At 34.5% G+C, this 17,747-nt stretch overlaps 2 protein-coding genes and 7 non-coding genes across 11 annotated transcripts; all 9 read right to left on the bottom strand.

Moving 5' to 3' along the window:
* Nucleotides 1-366: 366 nt before the first annotated feature.
* On the bottom strand, nucleotides 367-12,273 carry LOC112011643 (large ribosomal subunit protein uL22y). Of its 2 annotated transcripts, none has more exons than XM_065765007.1 (7): nucleotides 12,129-12,273; nucleotides 11,971-12,007; nucleotides 11,782-11,822; nucleotides 1,137-1,367; nucleotides 953-1,055; nucleotides 800-867; nucleotides 367-670 (listed from the first exon to the last, which is right to left on the bottom strand). In XM_065765007.1, the coding sequence occupies exons 1-7, from the start codon at nucleotides 12,129-12,131 to the stop codon at nucleotides 602-604; spliced, it is 552 nt and encodes a 183-aa protein (XP_065621079.1). In that variant the 5' UTR covers nucleotides 12,132-12,273; the 3' UTR covers nucleotides 367-601. The 2 variants fall into 2 exon arrangements, with proteins under 2 accessions (XP_065621079.1, XP_065621078.1); XM_065765006.1 differs by lacking the exon at nucleotides 11,782-11,822 and adding an exon at nucleotides 3,912-3,952 and having other exon boundaries at nucleotides 12,129-12,259.
* On the bottom strand, nucleotides 1,529-1,657 carry LOC112011680 (small nucleolar RNA snoR74). The gene has a single exon (XR_002882877.1). It is a non-coding gene; the product is annotated as a small nucleolar RNA snoR74 (small nucleolar RNA).
* Nucleotides 2,169-2,294, bottom strand: LOC112011679 (small nucleolar RNA snoR74). Its single transcript, XR_002882876.1, has one exon. It is a non-coding gene; the product is annotated as a small nucleolar RNA snoR74 (small nucleolar RNA).
* LOC112011677 (small nucleolar RNA snoR74) lies at nucleotides 2,451-2,580 on the bottom strand. Its single transcript, XR_002882874.1, has one exon. It is a non-coding gene; the product is annotated as a small nucleolar RNA snoR74 (small nucleolar RNA).
* LOC112011678 (small nucleolar RNA snoR74) lies at nucleotides 2,742-2,870 on the bottom strand. Its single transcript, XR_002882875.1, has one exon. It is a non-coding gene; the product is annotated as a small nucleolar RNA snoR74 (small nucleolar RNA).
* On the bottom strand, nucleotides 3,005-3,134 carry LOC112011676 (small nucleolar RNA snoR74). Its single transcript, XR_002882873.1, has one exon. It is a non-coding gene; the product is annotated as a small nucleolar RNA snoR74 (small nucleolar RNA).
* Nucleotides 3,297-3,426, bottom strand: LOC112011674 (small nucleolar RNA snoR74). Its single transcript, XR_002882872.1, has one exon. It is a non-coding gene; the product is annotated as a small nucleolar RNA snoR74 (small nucleolar RNA).
* On the bottom strand, nucleotides 6,485-7,615 carry LOC112011651 (signal peptidase complex subunit 1). 2 transcript variants are annotated; one of them, XM_065765015.1, is made up of 3 exons: nucleotides 7,249-7,615; nucleotides 7,091-7,155; nucleotides 6,485-6,945 (listed from the first exon to the last, which is right to left on the bottom strand). In XM_065765015.1, the coding sequence occupies exon 3, from the start codon at nucleotides 6,943-6,945 to the stop codon at nucleotides 6,658-6,660; it is 288 nt and encodes a 95-aa protein (XP_065621087.1). In that variant the 5' UTR covers nucleotides 7,091-7,155; nucleotides 7,249-7,615; the 3' UTR covers nucleotides 6,485-6,657. The 2 variants fall into 2 exon arrangements, with proteins under 2 accessions (XP_065621087.1, XP_023899783.1); XM_024044015.2 differs by having other exon boundaries at nucleotides 7,091-7,614.
* Nucleotides 9,992-10,141, bottom strand: LOC112011673 (U4 spliceosomal RNA). Its single transcript, XR_010625612.1, has one exon. It is a non-coding gene; the product is annotated as a U4 spliceosomal RNA (small nuclear RNA).
* Nucleotides 12,274-17,747: the final 5,474 nt, after the last annotated feature.

Genomic DNA, 17,747 nt, shown 5'->3' with positions numbered 1-17,747 from the left:
AGGTCCCAAAACCCATAAGAGCATAGATATTAAACTTAGATTGACCGTTGACCTGGTCTATGAGCTGAGCTATTGGTTCAACTATATAAATTTTTTTTCAGACAAATATATATAAATTAAGTTTGAGAAATCATAACACGAATATGTATGTTTTTTAAAGGCACCCTAAATTAAACTAGCCAATATTATTCAAAATCAAGGTTTCACAAGCAATAACAGTAGAATATAACACGAATTTGATGAAATGGTAACATGAGCCAGCTGTGGTAAAACACGTAGGGCAAATAAAGATAAGTACAACAAATTAACGAAATTTGACCACTAAACAACCAAAAATTGCAACGATGGCCATGGATAAAATGCATCTAATAAAAATAACAATGTATATAAACTCCTGCATTCTTAGGGTTCCAATCACAAAATCTTCAAGAAAAATTTCACTTACGACTAAATATAGTTTGAAAAAAACAAGCCGTCCAAATAATCTAAATAACAGCTCATTCTATATGACAAGCAACAAAACTCCCCATTGAGAGGCAAAAGGGCAGCAGCAAGAAACTCGAGACGGCCATTCATTTGTCAGTTCTACAACAACAGCCACTCAAGAGGAAGCACCACTACGTAAAGCATGAGACTTCTTTGATTTGCTAGTTGTCAACTGGGACTCGGGCTGCAAAACAAACCAAAGGTAAATAAGCAGAACAACTATTAACGAACTCAATAATTCCAAATTTCCAATACTAAAACAGCACATCACTACTTTTTCAACATTAAACTTGACACAGTAAGGATGAATTACCTCTTTCTTCACAGGCTCTTCCTTCTCGGACAAAACCAGCTCAATGTGGCAAGGGGATGACATGTAGGCTGCCAAAGAAAAAAGATCCTAACTCAATTATCAAGATAGAAGTAGATAAGCCAGAAAACAATGTTGAATGCATTTATAACATACGGTTGATTCTTCCATGAGCACGGTAGGTACGACGCCGTTGCTTTTGTGCTTGGTTCACCTGGATGTGAGAGATGTAGAGTGAATCGACATCCAAACCCTTCACCTGGAAGATTTAAAAAGAAAACTATTAGATAACAGTAAGGATTACCAAGGCAATACAAGCAAACAGCCAGAAGAAACTTACTTCAGCGTTACTCTCTGCATTCTTGAGCAAATCTAGGATGAATTTAGCAGACTTAACAGGCCAGCGTCCTTGTCCATTAGAGTGCCTGTTCTTTGCCTGAGCGGTACGTCCAACACCACGACAGAAGCGTCTAAAGGGGATGGCCTGTTTGTGGGCCAGAACATCCTCCAAATACCTCTTGGCCTTGACCAATGGCAACTTCCTGATGGCAAATGCTGTCTCTCTAGTGTTCTATAAGGACATTTAATAGACAAACTATTTTAAGATAAGCACCATAATGAGCCGATACATGAGAGAGATTAAAATAATATATTCTATTGAGCTTAAAAAAAGACCAAACATCATTGCAACATTAACTGTACACAACAGAGCAAATAGAAAATTTTCAAAATACATGTAGCATCATTTACTGAACCTTCAGCAACCAAAAACTACATAGGTTCACCCAATAACAATGCAACTAATTTTCCTGAAATTTATGAGAACCCTCTTCACAGAAGGCAAAAGGGCACTGCTTTTTTAGTCAGGTTCCAGAATGAACAAAGGAATTATCAATATATACTTCTTCAAATAAATTCAAAAGAAGAAAAATCAGCGCAATGCAGAGACACAGACATAAGGCCCAGAACCTTCAAATCCTCACCACCTTGATTTCATTCTTCAAAAGAAAGGTGTGCCAAAGAGAACCCTAAAGTAAAAAAACTAAATGCTAAACTTACTAGTTAACCGGCTTTTCTTAATGAATAATTGTCTCAGTAACTCCAATTAATCATTTGTAAAGAGGGACAATTACAAATTATTCCTCAACAAGTAATTCCATAGCAAGGCAAGTATCCCTCAACTCTCCCGAACAAGCTCACCACAGAAATCAATACAAACCCAACCAGACCCTTCAGATGTTGCAACAATTACTGAAACTTTAGTCACAGGCGGAAACTGAGGCTCACTTGAGGGAAGCGTAATGGATTTCCCAGACACTCACTTTAAAACAATTGATAGGCTTAAAGACTTGCAGAACTAATGTAATATAATAAATGTTTCATCATTTACTGAACCTTCTGTCACAAAAAACATAGGTTCACCCAATAACAATGAAACTTGATATCCCTGACATTTACAAGAGGCCCATTCACACAGGCAACAGGTCCCTGCTTTTTTAATCAGGTATGGCAACCAAAGACACTCATTTGGGAAAGTTGCACAGGCAACAGATCTTCACTCAATATTCTCATCAAGTTTCAAATCTAAGAATGACACCTAGCATACAAATTCAAGCTTAAAATCTTTAAATAGCTTCAAGAACCAAATGTGGGTAAATATTCCATCATTTACTGAACCTTCAGTCACAAACAACAAACAGAGGTTCACCCAATAACAATGAAACTTGATATCCCTGACATTTACGAGAGGCCCGTTCACACAGGCAACAGGTCCCTGCTTTTTTAATCAGGTATGGCAACCAAAGACACTCATTGGAGACAGTTTCATAGGCAACAGATCTTCACTCAATATTCTCATATTGTTCTAAAATCAAATCTAGAAATGACCCCTAGTGTACAAACTCAAGCTCAAAATCTTAAAATAGCTTCAAGAACCAAATATATTAAATATTTCATCATTTACTGAACCTTCAATCACAAAAACAAACAGAGGTTCACCCAATAACAATGAAGCTTGATTTCCCTGACATTAACGAGAGCCCCGTTCACACAGGCAACAGATCCCTGCTTTTTTAATCAGGTATAGCAACCAAAGACACTCACTGGTGATAAGTTGGATAGGCAACATATTTTCACTCAATATTCTTGTCTAACCTGCATACGCATCAAACTTAAAATCCTAAAATAGCTTCAAGAACCAAATATGGTAAATGTTACATCATTTACTGAACCTTCAGTCACAAACAACAAACAGAGGTTCACCCAATAACAATGAAACTTAATTTCCCTGACATTTACGAGAGGCCTATTCACATAGGCAACAGGTCCCTGCTTTTTTAATCAGGTATAGCAACCAAAGACACAAACCAGCAATAAGTCACATAGTCAACAGATCTTCACTCAATATTCAAAATTCTCATAAAGTTGTAAAATTAAAATGAAACCTAGCATATGCATTCAAGCTCAAAATCCTAAAATAGGTTCAAGAGCCAAATATAGAAAATGTTCCATCATTTACTGAACCTTCAGCCACAAACAACAAACAGAGGTTCACCCAATAACGATGAAACATGATTTCCCTGACATTTACGAGAGGCCTGTTCACATAGGCAACAGACCCCTGCTTTTTTAATCAGGTTACCCAACAACCAAAGAAAATGTAAAAGACATCAAACAAAAAAGCAATTTCAACAACGTTTAGTATACTTTAAAACATCCTTACATCAAACTCAATAAAGCCACTGCTCTCACTAAGATCACGATTTGTAATTCAATACACAAATTAATTGGTTCATTTACGTTAGTTATTAGCTGGTTATTATCAACAATTTACACGATCGAAGATGATATTCTGAGCATTTAGACATTACTTCCCAGTACATTTTCTTTCAAATTCATTAAAATTTCATATGCTGATTCTTGAATACCTACTATGTTATAACATTCATGTGGTATTTTCTCAGATTATATGCATGTGATACATGATTCTTCTATCTCTCCAAGCAAACCAAACACCATAAAACAACATATATTTATGTTTCCCTCATAAATAAACACTTAATATTAATACTAACGAACTAAAATTTGAAGATGAGACAGTAACAGATTATAGTACCTTGAAATGAACCCTAAGGTCTGAACCCCTGGCCTTGCAGGCTGCAATAAAATAAAACATAAATCAAACAATCAGATCCAAACAACAAACGGTGAAACAAAAAACAAAATGGTTTTGTCAATAAATAAAAAGACAGGAAATGAAAACGCTTAAGAAACTGAAAGTGTAAAATGAAAATGTCGAACTTACATTTGGTGGGATTGTCGGGTTNCACTATCATCTGCTTGCGGAGTACTGAACACTAGTATAACATACTCCCTTGTGTTTGCATTGTCAAAGTGTATATATATTCTGTTTGTGTTGTGAAAGTTGGTTTTTAGGGATGTTAAGCAACATTCGTGAAGCCAATTTGCTGTGCATATTGGACCTCGTTGGTTTTTAGGGATGTTAAGTTACATTCGTGAAGCCAATTTGCTGTGCATATAGGACCTCAGGATGCGTTAAGTCCTCAAATTGCTTAAGCTTAGCCAATAAAATCTCAAAGATTGTCCGGTTCGAGGCCGGAAATCAAAAACTGTTATCCAAGGCTTGCAGCTGAAGCTCCTGGAATGTTCTGAAGGCTGATATATCAAATATGTCGTTTTAATAATTTCCAATGCTTTCGTAGTTCGTACATCACAACACAAATATATTCACGCTAGTAGCGGCTCAACTATATATATATGTATATATAAAATTTTTTTTCCTCCCTTCAAAAGTCCTCACCTCACAAGATACAGATATCTTTTCTTTTTCTTTTTCTTTTTTCCTTGGTAAGCCTTCCATAATGATTCATGGCTTTACACTGCGCACGTATTTTAGTGGTGGCTAAGTGTAATGGTTACCTGCGGCCTTTGGGACTTGTGGAATCAAATGTGGTTAATGGATTGACTAATTCGGGATAAGGAGAATGAGAGGAAGATCTGAATAAGCTTATGACTAGTTTCTTATTGATATTCATCACTTATGCCCAGTATTTATACAAGGTGGTCTAGAAGTTCGTGAAACTAATTTGAATGTAACAACTTCTAACCGTAACTAGTAACTAACTCCCAACCAACTGATTGTAACAAAACTCTTGAAAATGCAAGTTATGTAACACCTCAATTGCATATACAAACAGTTTGAAACACAATTGACAATATACTCGGTTTCATTATACCAGAGCCATTCCTTTGCAAGGTAAGCAAAAAGGTGATGAACCAACAAGCTCAGATTTAGAAAAGAAGAGCAAATTAACTTTGGCAAACAACTAGATGTGTATGTATTTTGTAATTCCCTTGGACCTAATGCCCTTAGGCCCCTTACTTTAGAATCAAATGCAACTGTTTTGACACTCTTTTCCCCCTTGGTTTCCTCCATTCAGATTTAGAAAAGAAGAGCAAATTAACTTTAGAAAACAAGTAGATGTGTATATTTTGTAATTCCCTTGACATAATCACCTTACACAAGAATGGAATGCAACTGTTTTTCCCCTTGGCTTCCTCCATTCAGATTTTAAAAAGAAGAGCAAATTAACTTAAATAATAAAGTAGATGTGTATATTTGTAATTCCCTTGACCTAATGACCTTAAACTAGAATCAAATGCAACTGTTTTGACACTATTTTTTCCCCTTGGCTTCCTCCATGCCCTGAGAACCAACCCCCGGAGGGGAAGGAACGGAAGGATAAATGTTTTCATAAAATGAGTAAACAGTTTTAATATGATAGCACATTCCATGCTTGCCTTTAAAACACTGTGCCCACCCTAGGTAGGTCCTGCTGCAATTAGACGAAGGCTATTACTCCTGGAACAGAAGGTCCAATCATTTCCATTTTTATAACTGTTGATTGGCTAGAGACAGAATGATCTGTCTTAATTGTCAGCACGAAAACATGTTCCACGCCCATTACATACCAAGCAGAGAGAAGTATGACAAGAAAAATGACATTGTCAACCCAGAGGAGTTTATGACAAACCCACCAACAAGCACACAACAAAATTTCTCCAAAGCTAGGTGTTCACATGGCTACTACCAGTATCATTAATCTACAGACTATCTATCATTCTTCTACAGCACAAAGGGCAAGAACTAGCCACATGGGCATGGCATCTAGATTTAGAAGCTCAATAGCCATCAGATGGTTCTCAACATACAAACTTGTGACACAATTAAACATCTGCAGTTATATGCATGTTAAGATAGCAAAAACCTAACCACTAGATAAGAGAACAAACCACAGCAATAATCCAATTCGTGGTGTTACATAAATCCAACACAAATTAATCCAGCAATAATCCAATTCGTGGTGTTTCATAAATCCAGCAATAATCCACTAAACTTTGAACTTTGAACTGAGTAGAGCGATATAATATCTTATAACATAAATCCAACACAAATTAATTCAATAATACCATCCATCTGTCATCATATTTCAACTACAATGGCGATCAAATCTTCAACGGAAACTCGATCATACGCATCGCTGTTCACATAGATATATCATCACATTGAGCAAATTTTTAATTTTTTCTCAGAAATTTGAATAAGAGGAGGGCAAAATAAAAAAGAGAAATAGTAGTAAATCAGTAAACATAAAAGACTAGCAAAGCTGATCAAAACCAAGAAAAGAAAATTCTTCTACCCATTGTCTCAAGGTCCAAAATTCAAGGCAATCAAGTACACTGTATTATCCATATCAGGAAGGAAAAATAATGGTCACAAAAACATCGATTTTCAACCCCTAGCAAATTTGCTTATACTAAGATAGATCAGTCGAACTGACCTACTTCTTAGCGGGTTTCTTCTTCGAACTCACGGCCTGGGCCTGCTGCTGTTGCGGCTTGGGATGCTTCTCGGCCTCGCTGGGGTCCAACCACTTGAGCGGGTGACGATTGAAGAAAGGCCAATTGGGGACTGTCACCAATGTGGTGAGAACCACACCGCCAGCGTATATTAGCATCATCATCTGGAAAGATCCCAATACATAGCCAGTCCCGAAAGAAACAGCAGCGAATGCCAATAGCAAAATCTGCATCAGCTGCTCCGCTAGCTTTTGCCCTTGCCAATCCATCTCAAAAACACAATCCACAAACAAGTTCGGTTTTTCAAATTTATGGAAACTTAACCCTAGATCATCAATCCAAATCGATGAAACACCTAAAACTAAATAAATTTTTTAAGATAATGAATTGAAATTTGAAACCCTAGGTACGTACCTGTTTGGTTACCGAGAAAAGAGAGGGAAAATAAAGTTGAAGCCTTTATGTTAAAAATGGCTCCACTTTAGTCGATCAATAGTGGAAAACGTCAAATTGAGTTAAATTTTCATTTCTACGGAACCAATTGGCAAAGGATATGTAAAGAAAGATCTAACCTTTAAGTTTATTTTCCCTTGATTTCAAATGAACCAAACAGAAGCTTAAATTACTCAGAAATGGTGGGAATTTATAAGTTTGGTATTAGGAACAAGATTCACAAGACAAGGCCCTAATCTTTTTGCAATCCCAAGAAAGAGAGAGAGAGAGAGAAAGAAAGAGATGTACTTGAGTGAGAATGTGAAGAATACAATTGTGTGAATGAGGAAGAGAATGGAGTATATTACAGTTTCGGAAACTACTTTTATAGTGTAATATTTGGGGATTTGGTAACCTCAAGCTCAAGATTTATCATCAATAAAAAACGAGTTGAAACGCTTTTCTTTCTTTCTAGTCGAGTTTTTAAAACAACAAGTCAACAACAATCAAAGGGTCGGAAGGAATAAGCATTTCCTGTTTTCATATGCCTAAAAATAAATAAAATTGGGTCAAGTTATTATTGTTTTTTTTTTTTTGGGGGAGAATAGGGGGAGATCAAGTTGAGCTAAAATTGAATATTTCAAATAAGTATTGAATTAAATCTAAGTACTACTTATAATATATAATTGAAACATAATCAAACATTATAACTACCCAATTGTCATGATAATTCATAAGGTTGCAATCACTAAAAGTACTGAAAATATAACATTATAAATTGATTTACATGACATAAGTTGTAACTATTCAAAAAATTATTAAAAACCAAAATACCCCTTACTTTGTTATTGATAATCTAGTTTTGTGTAAATAAATTAATAATATGTCTCTTTTATTATTTTAAATGTAAAATTTAGATACCTAAAGTATGAAATCCAACCTTTACCCACCCTTAATGGATTTTAAACCCCCCCCCCCCCCCCCCCCCAAAAAAAAAAAAAAAAACTCTAAGCCTAACTTAGGCTTGGATTGATTCGAAAAACCCACTAAACTCCGATTTATTACCATACCTATGTAATTTGAAGGATGAACCCACATAAGCTGTATTGGGTATAAAACTAATTATAATTTTTATTGAGTTTTTTTTTGGCATTTCTTTCTCCAGTAGAGACACCTTGATCATTATTTGAATTAAATTAACCATACTTTTTTTTTTTCAAATCGTGAAAAATTAGATTAACTTTTCAAGGTAGTTAGAGGATAATTAAAGGCTAAAATGCTTCTTAGCTTTACTTGTATCAAAGTTCTAGCTAATGGGATTACATCTAAGACTAACGTTGGCATCTTAGTTGAGTTTCTTTGCCCTTCAAGTCTTTGAAGAACTATTTTCTATTTTTAAAACTGAAAATAAGAAAATAAATAAATAAATAAATAAATAAGTTTGTTTAAAGCGTTTGAATGTAAGTTAGGATTATTTTTTTCTAAAATTTACTAATTAAAAGTTGACAAAAGTACTATTGTACCTAAAAATAGTGAAGCTTTAAAAATCAATATAGAAAATAAGTAACTAAGTTAAAATGCAAAAAGAAACAAGCTAATCAGAACTCAAATTATACTTTTTTTTTGCTTTAAAATTTTAAAAACCAGTACTCAAAAATATTTGTGTATAACAGTTTTTAGAAAACACCAAAATGATGTTTTTAAGGGTATTTTCTATTTTGTGTTTCCACAGTTGCAAACTTTTTGAATAGTGATGACCTTTTTTATTTATTTATTTTTTATTTTTTATTTCTACCCACCCACCCAAACCTCCTTAAAAAATATATATATATATATATATATTTCTTTTCTTCCACTGCAAGTGGAACTTCCACTTTGTGGAAGAAGGTCGAGCTTAATTCAGGTGCGTTAATGGCATGAAGGCCAATGGTGGCAACTTGAGATTTGAAAGGTAGTAGCAAGATCAACTTGAATGTGATCTTGATTTAGTGATGTGGTGGCATCGTAAAGGTGACGTGGATGTTGGGGTCTTGGTTGACAATTTTGGAGTTGATTGGGTGTGATTTCTTAATTGATTTTTTTTTTTTTTTTTTTAACATGTGGTTTCTTAATTGATGGTTGGGGTTTCAATGTGATTGGCAAAAGTGAAGTGAGTAAAGGTGCTATAGTTTGGGTTTATCTAGAGAATTTAGCTTGAGTCTAGTATTCCAATGCATTGAATCCGATACAATAGGAATAAATGATCAATTTTAAACGCTTGTCTCATTTAGTGCACTCGACAAAAGTAAACAGGGTTGGTTGGTTTTGATCATTGTATATGATTTAACGGTTTGGAGTCATTCTTGACTAGGCATGAGTTTGATTTGGGCAATGAGCCTTGATTTAGTTTTGGGGTGTAGTTTTGGTTGGGGGTTCACTTTAGGCACATGAGTTTGACCAGGCAACTTGTAATATAGAACTATGAAAGGCTTAAGAATCGGTTTTTGTTATGAATTATTCTCCCTTTGTTGGAATAATAATTTTATGCGTGTGTTATTCTTTTTTTATAAATCCTGTAATAATTTTATGTATGTGTTATTCTTTATGGTGTACAAATCCTGTAACAATATGTATGTAGAATTATGAATGTATCCGATGTACACCGGTTTGCCTGTGGTGGTTGAGTTGTTGTCACTGTCTACTCGTAGAGTGAATCTAAACAAAATTCTTTCCTACACTGAAAAATTTTAAATTTCATTTCTTACATTTTAGTTACTTTCACGAAATATTACATTCTTATATTCCCACCTGAAGATCCAATAGAAATACAATAGTTTTTTAACAATTTAGTTATATGACTGAGAACCCATATAAAACAGTAAGAACGTTGAACTAGAATTGTAGGGCTTTACCCCAGAGGGAGCCCTTCCAGAATTTCTCGAAGGCCTAGGCTGAACCTAGGCCTAAGAGGGGTTTGGAAATAGTTTTCAACCAGCAATAGACGCGCCTCGGTTAGAACCTCACTAGCTGCGTCATTGCCCCAAGCGCAAAGATGATAATCTCTCGCCGCCTCCCTCTCGTTTTATAGTCAAGTAGGCCTCGTGCTCTTCTCTCCGCTATCGATGTGGGAGTACCTTCTCGCATCACTATTACTTTTAGGCGCTTTCACATTCAGCCACGTGTTTTACTTTTTATGCATCAAAGCTGAGAATTTAGACAACCTACTCCCAGGCTCTTGTTTTTCAGGTGCTTCAGACTAAATCAAGATTTTAGCTTTAGCTTTCCTGGTTATTGAGTAAACTCAGTTTAAGTATTCTTGTCTCTTTGTTTTTCACCTTTGTTTCCAAGTTTTTTTTTTTTTTTTTTGAATCGAATGGCCCCTAGTGAATGCTTATGAGAAGAAGGATCTAAATATAAGGGCCTAGTCCACCATGTCGTCTCAAGTCCATGCGCTAGGAGTAGCTGGTATTTTGAGCTTGAAATATAAGAAAGAGAACATTGTAACTAAGAAATCATTGCTAACATCAAAAGCATGAAGCTGATTGACGCATCATATTTCTGCGTTTCTTCTATAGAACCTTACCTCCCAGGCTCCCACACAGCTTTATAGAAGCTCTCTCCTTTTCAAATCTGAACTGCCTTGTCCTTCTCTCTCCGGTGTTGCTTCACTGTTTATCCTTCGGCTTTCTATTTCCTTTCTCTTCTCAACTTTTTTCACAATTGCACTTGTTTCTTTTGCTGGATAAATTTTCTTATTCATATCCTCCAGTGGCAAACTAGAATGTCCTTTTACGTGACACAGAGAACTGGTTAGAGGGAAATTGAGGAAAACAGGCATTACAAAGAGCGGCCAATTGCCTTTCTACGCAATGGCAACCTCCTACCCACACCTTCACCGTGGTTCCTAGAAATTTGACCTAAAAATTACATGAATTACGAAGATAAATGTTTCGATATTGAATAGAGCAAGCATCACACTGATTTTAAGAAAAAACGTATATAGTTTTGGAGCAGTGCTCCAGAACCATGTAAGAATTGCCCCAAATTTTAAAAGGATAAAAAACTATTCAATGACACAATACTAGAATATTAACTTTTAAAAAAAATATTATTATATATAAAGGATATACTTAACTCTATTTTTAGAACTCGAGAAATAGACCTAATCAGGAGAGAAGAGATGTTTATGGACCCATCCCATTTATAATGAATAGCCCAACTGGCAATATTGTGGGCCAAATAATTAATATGTTTGGATATAATAACAAAAGTCCCAACAGGATTGGGAACTAAAGGAAGCCAAAATAGTAGGCTTGAAAGGAATAAGAAAATTTGGAGGTGAGGGTTGTTGGAGAGACTCAATTACAAGTTTAGAATCACCTTCAAATAATACAAAAAGACAATGATGATGAACTGCTAACTTGAGAGCCAAAAGTGCTGCATGAACTTCACCAATCTAGGAATCAGAGGGAAGCAACAAGGATGATTAAGTGAAGACTGCGGCAGCTATGGAGAAACCAAGTCTAATAGCGATATCAAAGTTAATCTTCATCCAGCCAAGAGGAGGAGGGATCCAAGAGGAAGCCAGGGTGAACTTCATTGAAAGCCGATTTATGTTTCCCTCATAAATAAACACTTAATATTAATACTAACGAACTAAAATTTGAAGATGAGACAGTAACAGATTATAGTACCTTGAAATGAACCCTAAGGTCTGAACCCCTGGCCTTGCAGGCTGCAATAAAATAAAACATAAATCAAACAATCAGATCCAAACAACAAACGGTGAAACAAAAAACAAAATGGTTTTGTCAATAAATAAAAAGACAGGAAATGAAAACGCTTAAGAAACTGAAAGTGTAAAATGAAAATGTCGAACTTACATTTGGTGGGATTGTCGGGTTCTCTGGAGTACTTCACCTGAAAAAAACCAAAAAAACAATTCAGATTTTTGTTAAGATTAGAAGAGATTGAGAGGACAAGAAAAATTTGTAGCATGTGAGGAAAAGAGATTTGAGAAAAGGATAAACGTATTGGATACCATGGCGGCTGATCTGTGCGCCTCTGAGTGAAGCTCGTGGAATTGTTTAGATGGGTTAGCTCTTGCAGAAGAAGAGAAAGAAAGAGGAGGCGTCAAGAGTCTTATTATAGAGGGTGAAATATGAAACCCTAGTCCTCCTCCTAAAACCTAATGCCGGGGTGGCCTTTATTTGGGCCCTTATGTGACTAATTATCTGGGCCTAAAGTGTTCGCACCTACCAAATATTGTTTCGCACCAAAAGCTCACTTATTGTGGGTTTGGATACCACGTTTTCCAAACCCACGTTAAAGTTTTTGTCTTTTTTTTTTTTTCTTTTTTTTTTTTCAGTGCATAAACAGTATAATCACATAAATGTTATGTGTAGAGACAATTTTCACTGTAGCAGCACTGTTTATATACTGTAGCATCACTGTTTATGCATTTAAAAATATTAAAAATAGGCCTCACAGTACTATTTACACATTTTAAAACTATTTTGTTACAATGTTTTCAGTTTTCAGTTTCAACAACAATAAATTCAATCCAAACGGTTTGTGCGTTTTGCGTCCACGTTTGGACACAAACGCATTTTAGACTTTTTTATTTTTTATTTTTTAATTTTTTTTCCAGCTGTGCCGTGGTTGTTGACTTTAGTACCAAACTTATTGCACACTTCAACAACTTGTCAGCACTTTAATCAACTTTTCAGCATTTAAAAATTATTTTAATCAACTTTTCAGTACCTTTTACACAATTTTTTAGCAACTTTTCAGTTATGGGACCCACAAATTTCACATTTTAACAATTTTTTCATTAAAAATAGGTTTTACGGTACTATTCACATATTTAAAAATTATTTTGCTACAGTGTTTTTCAGTTTTCAGTTTTCAGCTGTTTCCAAACAGACCCTTGATTGATCTTAACCGTGCTTTTCTTTCAATTAAGAGACCGTTTCTTTATTCATAAACTTCCTAGTTCGACTTCTATAAGGGTCAGTTTGGTTGGAGAGTGAAAAAGTGAGAAGATAAAAAATTAGTGGGAGGATAGAAAAATGGGAGGATAGACAAGATTTGGTTTTCCTTCATGTCTGTTTGGTTGGAGGGGTGAAAAAGTGGGAGGGTGGAAAATTTTTTTGTTTGGTTGGAGAGAAAAATGGGAGGATGGAAAATGTAGTTTATATAAATTGACTATGATGTCATTGTTATATAATATATAAGAAATAGATATATTTACACTCATTAAATAATATAAAAATTAACACAAATACATGTAAATTTATATTAATTATTTTATTATAATAATAACTTAAAATTTATGGCTCCTGCTTATTGCCCGAGAAGACAATTTTAAAAAAAAAAAAACAAAAAAAAACGGAATGACATAACAAACAACTATTGGCTTGCACTTTTTGTGTCTATTGCTTAGTTATATTATATAAGTGCTATGTTAAGACCTTAGGGAATAATGGAAAAAAATGATAATAATCATTCACAGGTGAGATGAATAAAGTAAGGGTATTTGTGTAAAGTACATCATTCAGTACTTTTTCCTCCCATTTTCCTCCCAAATTGGGAGGATAAAAAAATGTGGGCCCAGAGGGAAAATTTTTCTCCCCATTTTCTATCTCTTTTATTTTCTCTCCTGAACCAAATAGTGAAAAATGCCATTTTCCACAATATTTTCCATCTTCTCTGTTTTTACCCCAATGAAACATACCCTAAAGTTTCTTTCTTCTTCTTTGCTATAGCTGATAAAAATCATTGTTTTGAACAAAACCTATGATATGTGGAAAGCCTATTTTCAAGTATTTATTGGCGTATTTTCTTCCCTTTTTTTTTCCCTTCTTTCTAGAGTGGAGATAGTTGCATGTGATGATAGATCACGGCTATATTTAGACATGGCAATACGGGTTAGAATTTTCTAACCCGACCCGAAAAATATCTGACCTGAATCTGATTTTTTTGACCTGAAGTAAAAACGGGTTAACCTGTGACTCGACCCAATTTTTTTGCGAGTCAACCTAACTTTACCCGAATAACCCGTGACCCAACCCATTAAAAAAAATTTGCTAAAAAAATATTTAAATTACGTCTGATACTAAGTGCATAAAGCACAAAGTACCAAAACTTATAATCAATATATTATATATTATAAAAAATGACTATTTGATTCATCAAAAGTCAAAAGCTAGCTAGCCTAGCTTTAGTGCACTGCTTTCCATAAAAAAAAAAAAAAAGAAAAAAAAAAAGAAAAAAAGAAAAAAAAAGAAAGGCTTAGCTTCAGCCTTCACACGTTACACCATTAGACCACACACGTTACACAAGGCAAGGGCCAAGGCTGTCAAGAGTCAGACAACCATTAAAAAAAAAAAAAAAAAACCTCATTCAACTGAGCTACAATTTGCAAGAATGAATATTTATAGTGCTGAATCTGTTATCAACGTTGAGTAGATTGAGATTGAGGTGTAATTCTTATAAAATATTTATTTATTCTTCTTTACTTAATACGTTATATTTATTTTTAAATATTTTTTTATTTAGTTTACCTTTCTAAGTAATCTAACTTTACTATTATTTTAAATGCAACAGGAATGTGTGCATTTAAGTAGACTGATAACTTGCTACTTTGCTGGCTTACTTGTTTTATTTGTTTTAATATCTATCTCTTTTTGAAAATGTAAACTTGTAATTATATGCATTTTAACAGTGAACTATTAACATTGAAGACTTTTTCCATTATGAATTTATGACTATAAATAATTTTTGTCATGCTCAAAACTATCAAAAATTGGAAGGATATTAACAATGGCATTAAGTGCAATTCATTTCTTAATTGATTTTATTCATTCTCTCTAAACAGGTTGTCATTGATTTGTTTTTGTAATTGAAAAAAAAAAAAAACTTGTTTGAAAAATATGGGTAAACCCGACCCGACCCAACCTGCAATCCGATTTACTCGACCCGACTCAACCCGTCCGTTTTGCCACGTCTAGCCATATTATAAAAAAAACTTATAAGAGCACTAGTATTGGGGGTGCAAACCCCAATTGCTATTTTAACACTTAGTCCCTTAAAATCATGCAACATTTGGGTATGTAAACCCAAATTTTTTTTCATCCTTAGAGCACTAGCATCGAGGGATGCAAAATTAAAAAAAAAAAAAAAAAAACCTATTTTACATCATCAAACATCACTTTATCTATATTATCAACTCATTTTACAATACATCTAATATCTCAGTACATATTTTTATATACAACCCAATAAAATAATATAAACTATCGAATAAAATAATATAAACACTACTTTATCTCTCCTGTCTCTTCCTCTCTATCTCTCCTTTTCTCATCCACTCCTATCACCCAAACCCAAACCCAGCTCCTCCACCACCCACTAGCCAAATCCAAATCAATCCAACCACTGAAACTATTAACAAGAACCACACCACTACCACGCCACAATCATCAAACACCACTGGAATGTGCCACTAACTCATCCACCACCCACCACAAACCCAAAACAACAAATCCATCCACCACTCCAACACCAACCACAAACCCATCGAAACAAATCATAACAATCACATCACCACACCCAAATTGAAACAAATCGAAACAACCACATACCCACACCCAAATTGGAACAAATCAAAACGACTATATACCCATAAACATCCACATACCCATACCAAAATCGGAACAACTATACCCATACAATGAACAACCACTGCTAATCTATAAAGGCTAGGTATATGGTTTGCTTTGTTGAACTGTAAAAGACAGACAAAAATTAAATGGTTGTGCAATTTGTAATGAGAATTGCTTTCTTTCTTTTGCTAACATATGGATTAGTAGAAAGCAAGTAGCAACATCACCGGCTATTGCACTACTTGGTTGTATAGATAGGTGTGGAAATGTTTCAATGCCATATCCGTTTGGAATCAGACTTGATTGCTACATGGTCAACTAGTTCGAAATTGTTTGCAATAAAAAAAAAAAAATCAAGGAACCAAAAGAGAGAGAGATGAGACAAAGAGGGAGGAGAGAGAGAGGAGAAAATAAGAGAGAGAGGCAACAGCGTAGGTACCCATGAGACTTATGCAATGTCTTCATCGAGTGTCACTTGTTCTACAACAAGTCATTTTTACCGTGCTTTAGAAGGGCATTTATGTACCTATGAGACTTGTGCCCTGCAAATAAGTTTGAAAGTTTGTAACTTTGGAAGGAGATTTCTGGTTTGTAGCCAATTTAAGGCAAGCAACAATTTTTTATTTCTATTTGATTTGAATTGTATGTTAATGGTTAATAGTGATGGATTGTGAACTATGAAATAACATGTTCTAAACTTTGTGGGTGTAAAATCAATTCTTAGATTAGTCCCAAACATGGCTTCTTTTAGTGGGTGGATAACCATACTTGTAAACGAGGGAATGAAATTGCCCCACTTGTCATTTAAAGGATTACTATGCTTGAGAATGAACTGCAGCTTGCAACTTAGAGAGAAAGGTCAGTTAGGGAAATGGAAAAAAAGCTACTAAGAGGGAAAGAAAAGCTCATGAACTATATGTAGAACTTAGGGAGAAAGCAATGAGGGCAAGAGAGAATGAGAGATTGTGCAAGCTTGCACTAGTGGTGTTATGGTGATATTTTGTGTTTGTAATGTTGGTTTTGTGTTTTGCTTAATCAATAAACAGAGTTAAGAGATTGAGTCTAGCATAATGGTTGTGTGTTTTTAATGTTGTTTGTTTTGTTGAAGTTGGTTAGACCATTGAGCTTAATTTAGTGAGCGATTATTCACTATTTTGTAAGTTGAATGCTCAGATGGTCATTTTGTAAGTTGTTTTGTAATATAACAACTTTGTTAATAGAACCACTTGATTTGGTTGTTGGTAATATATTGTTGGTATTTGTAAATTGATGACATTCAACTAACATAACCACACAAGGTAAATTTTGTTAGAAAAATATTATGGAGTGAATAAGAAATTGACTTTTAATGTGTCAACTTGAACATGATATTAAAATGGTGAGAGTCCTTGAGTTCTAAATAGGAAATGACAGAGAATATGAGTTTATATGCTTATGGGTTGGACATTGGGTTGGGCTTTAGGCATGTGTGGACTAGGCCCTCTTGTCCAAATAATAATAATATTTTATTATTTTATTTTTTGAGTTAGTAAATCTATATGCAGCAGTTACTTCTGAAACAATGTGTCTATTCAGTAATGTATATATTTATAGTCTCTCATTCATGAAAAATAACTTTTGAGAAACTTTCCCAGAGAGAAAATATTTTGTGCATTAGCATTTGAGTCAAAGAGAGAGAAAGAGATATAGATTAGTTCGTAGAGCACTGACCTTGTGTGCTTTTTTCTCTGTGTTATAGATCATTTTATCTTAGGAGGCAAACATTCATGGGTCTCAAAGAATCACAGATTGTGTGAAGGGCGAAATCTACTTTAAGGAGATTGTGTCAAACACAAGACTTGATATGTATCATTCATCCTTCACGTATTTGGTCTGTGAGTTTTTAATTATTTTGTAGATTTCTTCTTATATATGCAGTATCTATTTATTGTTTTTGCCTATCATATCTATTTGTGTTATTGCTTATAATTAGGTCTGTATGTTGTTTCTTTTTG

This window comes from Quercus suber, unplaced genomic scaffold (genome assembly GCF_002906115.3).
Source record: "Quercus suber isolate HL8 unplaced genomic scaffold, Cork oak 2.0 scaffold_600, whole genome shotgun sequence".
Taxonomy (NCBI): Eukaryota; Viridiplantae; Streptophyta; class Magnoliopsida; order Fagales; family Fagaceae; genus Quercus; species Quercus suber.
Note: the sequence above shows the minus strand (reverse complement) of the source record. Positions and strands in the feature narration are given on the sequence as shown.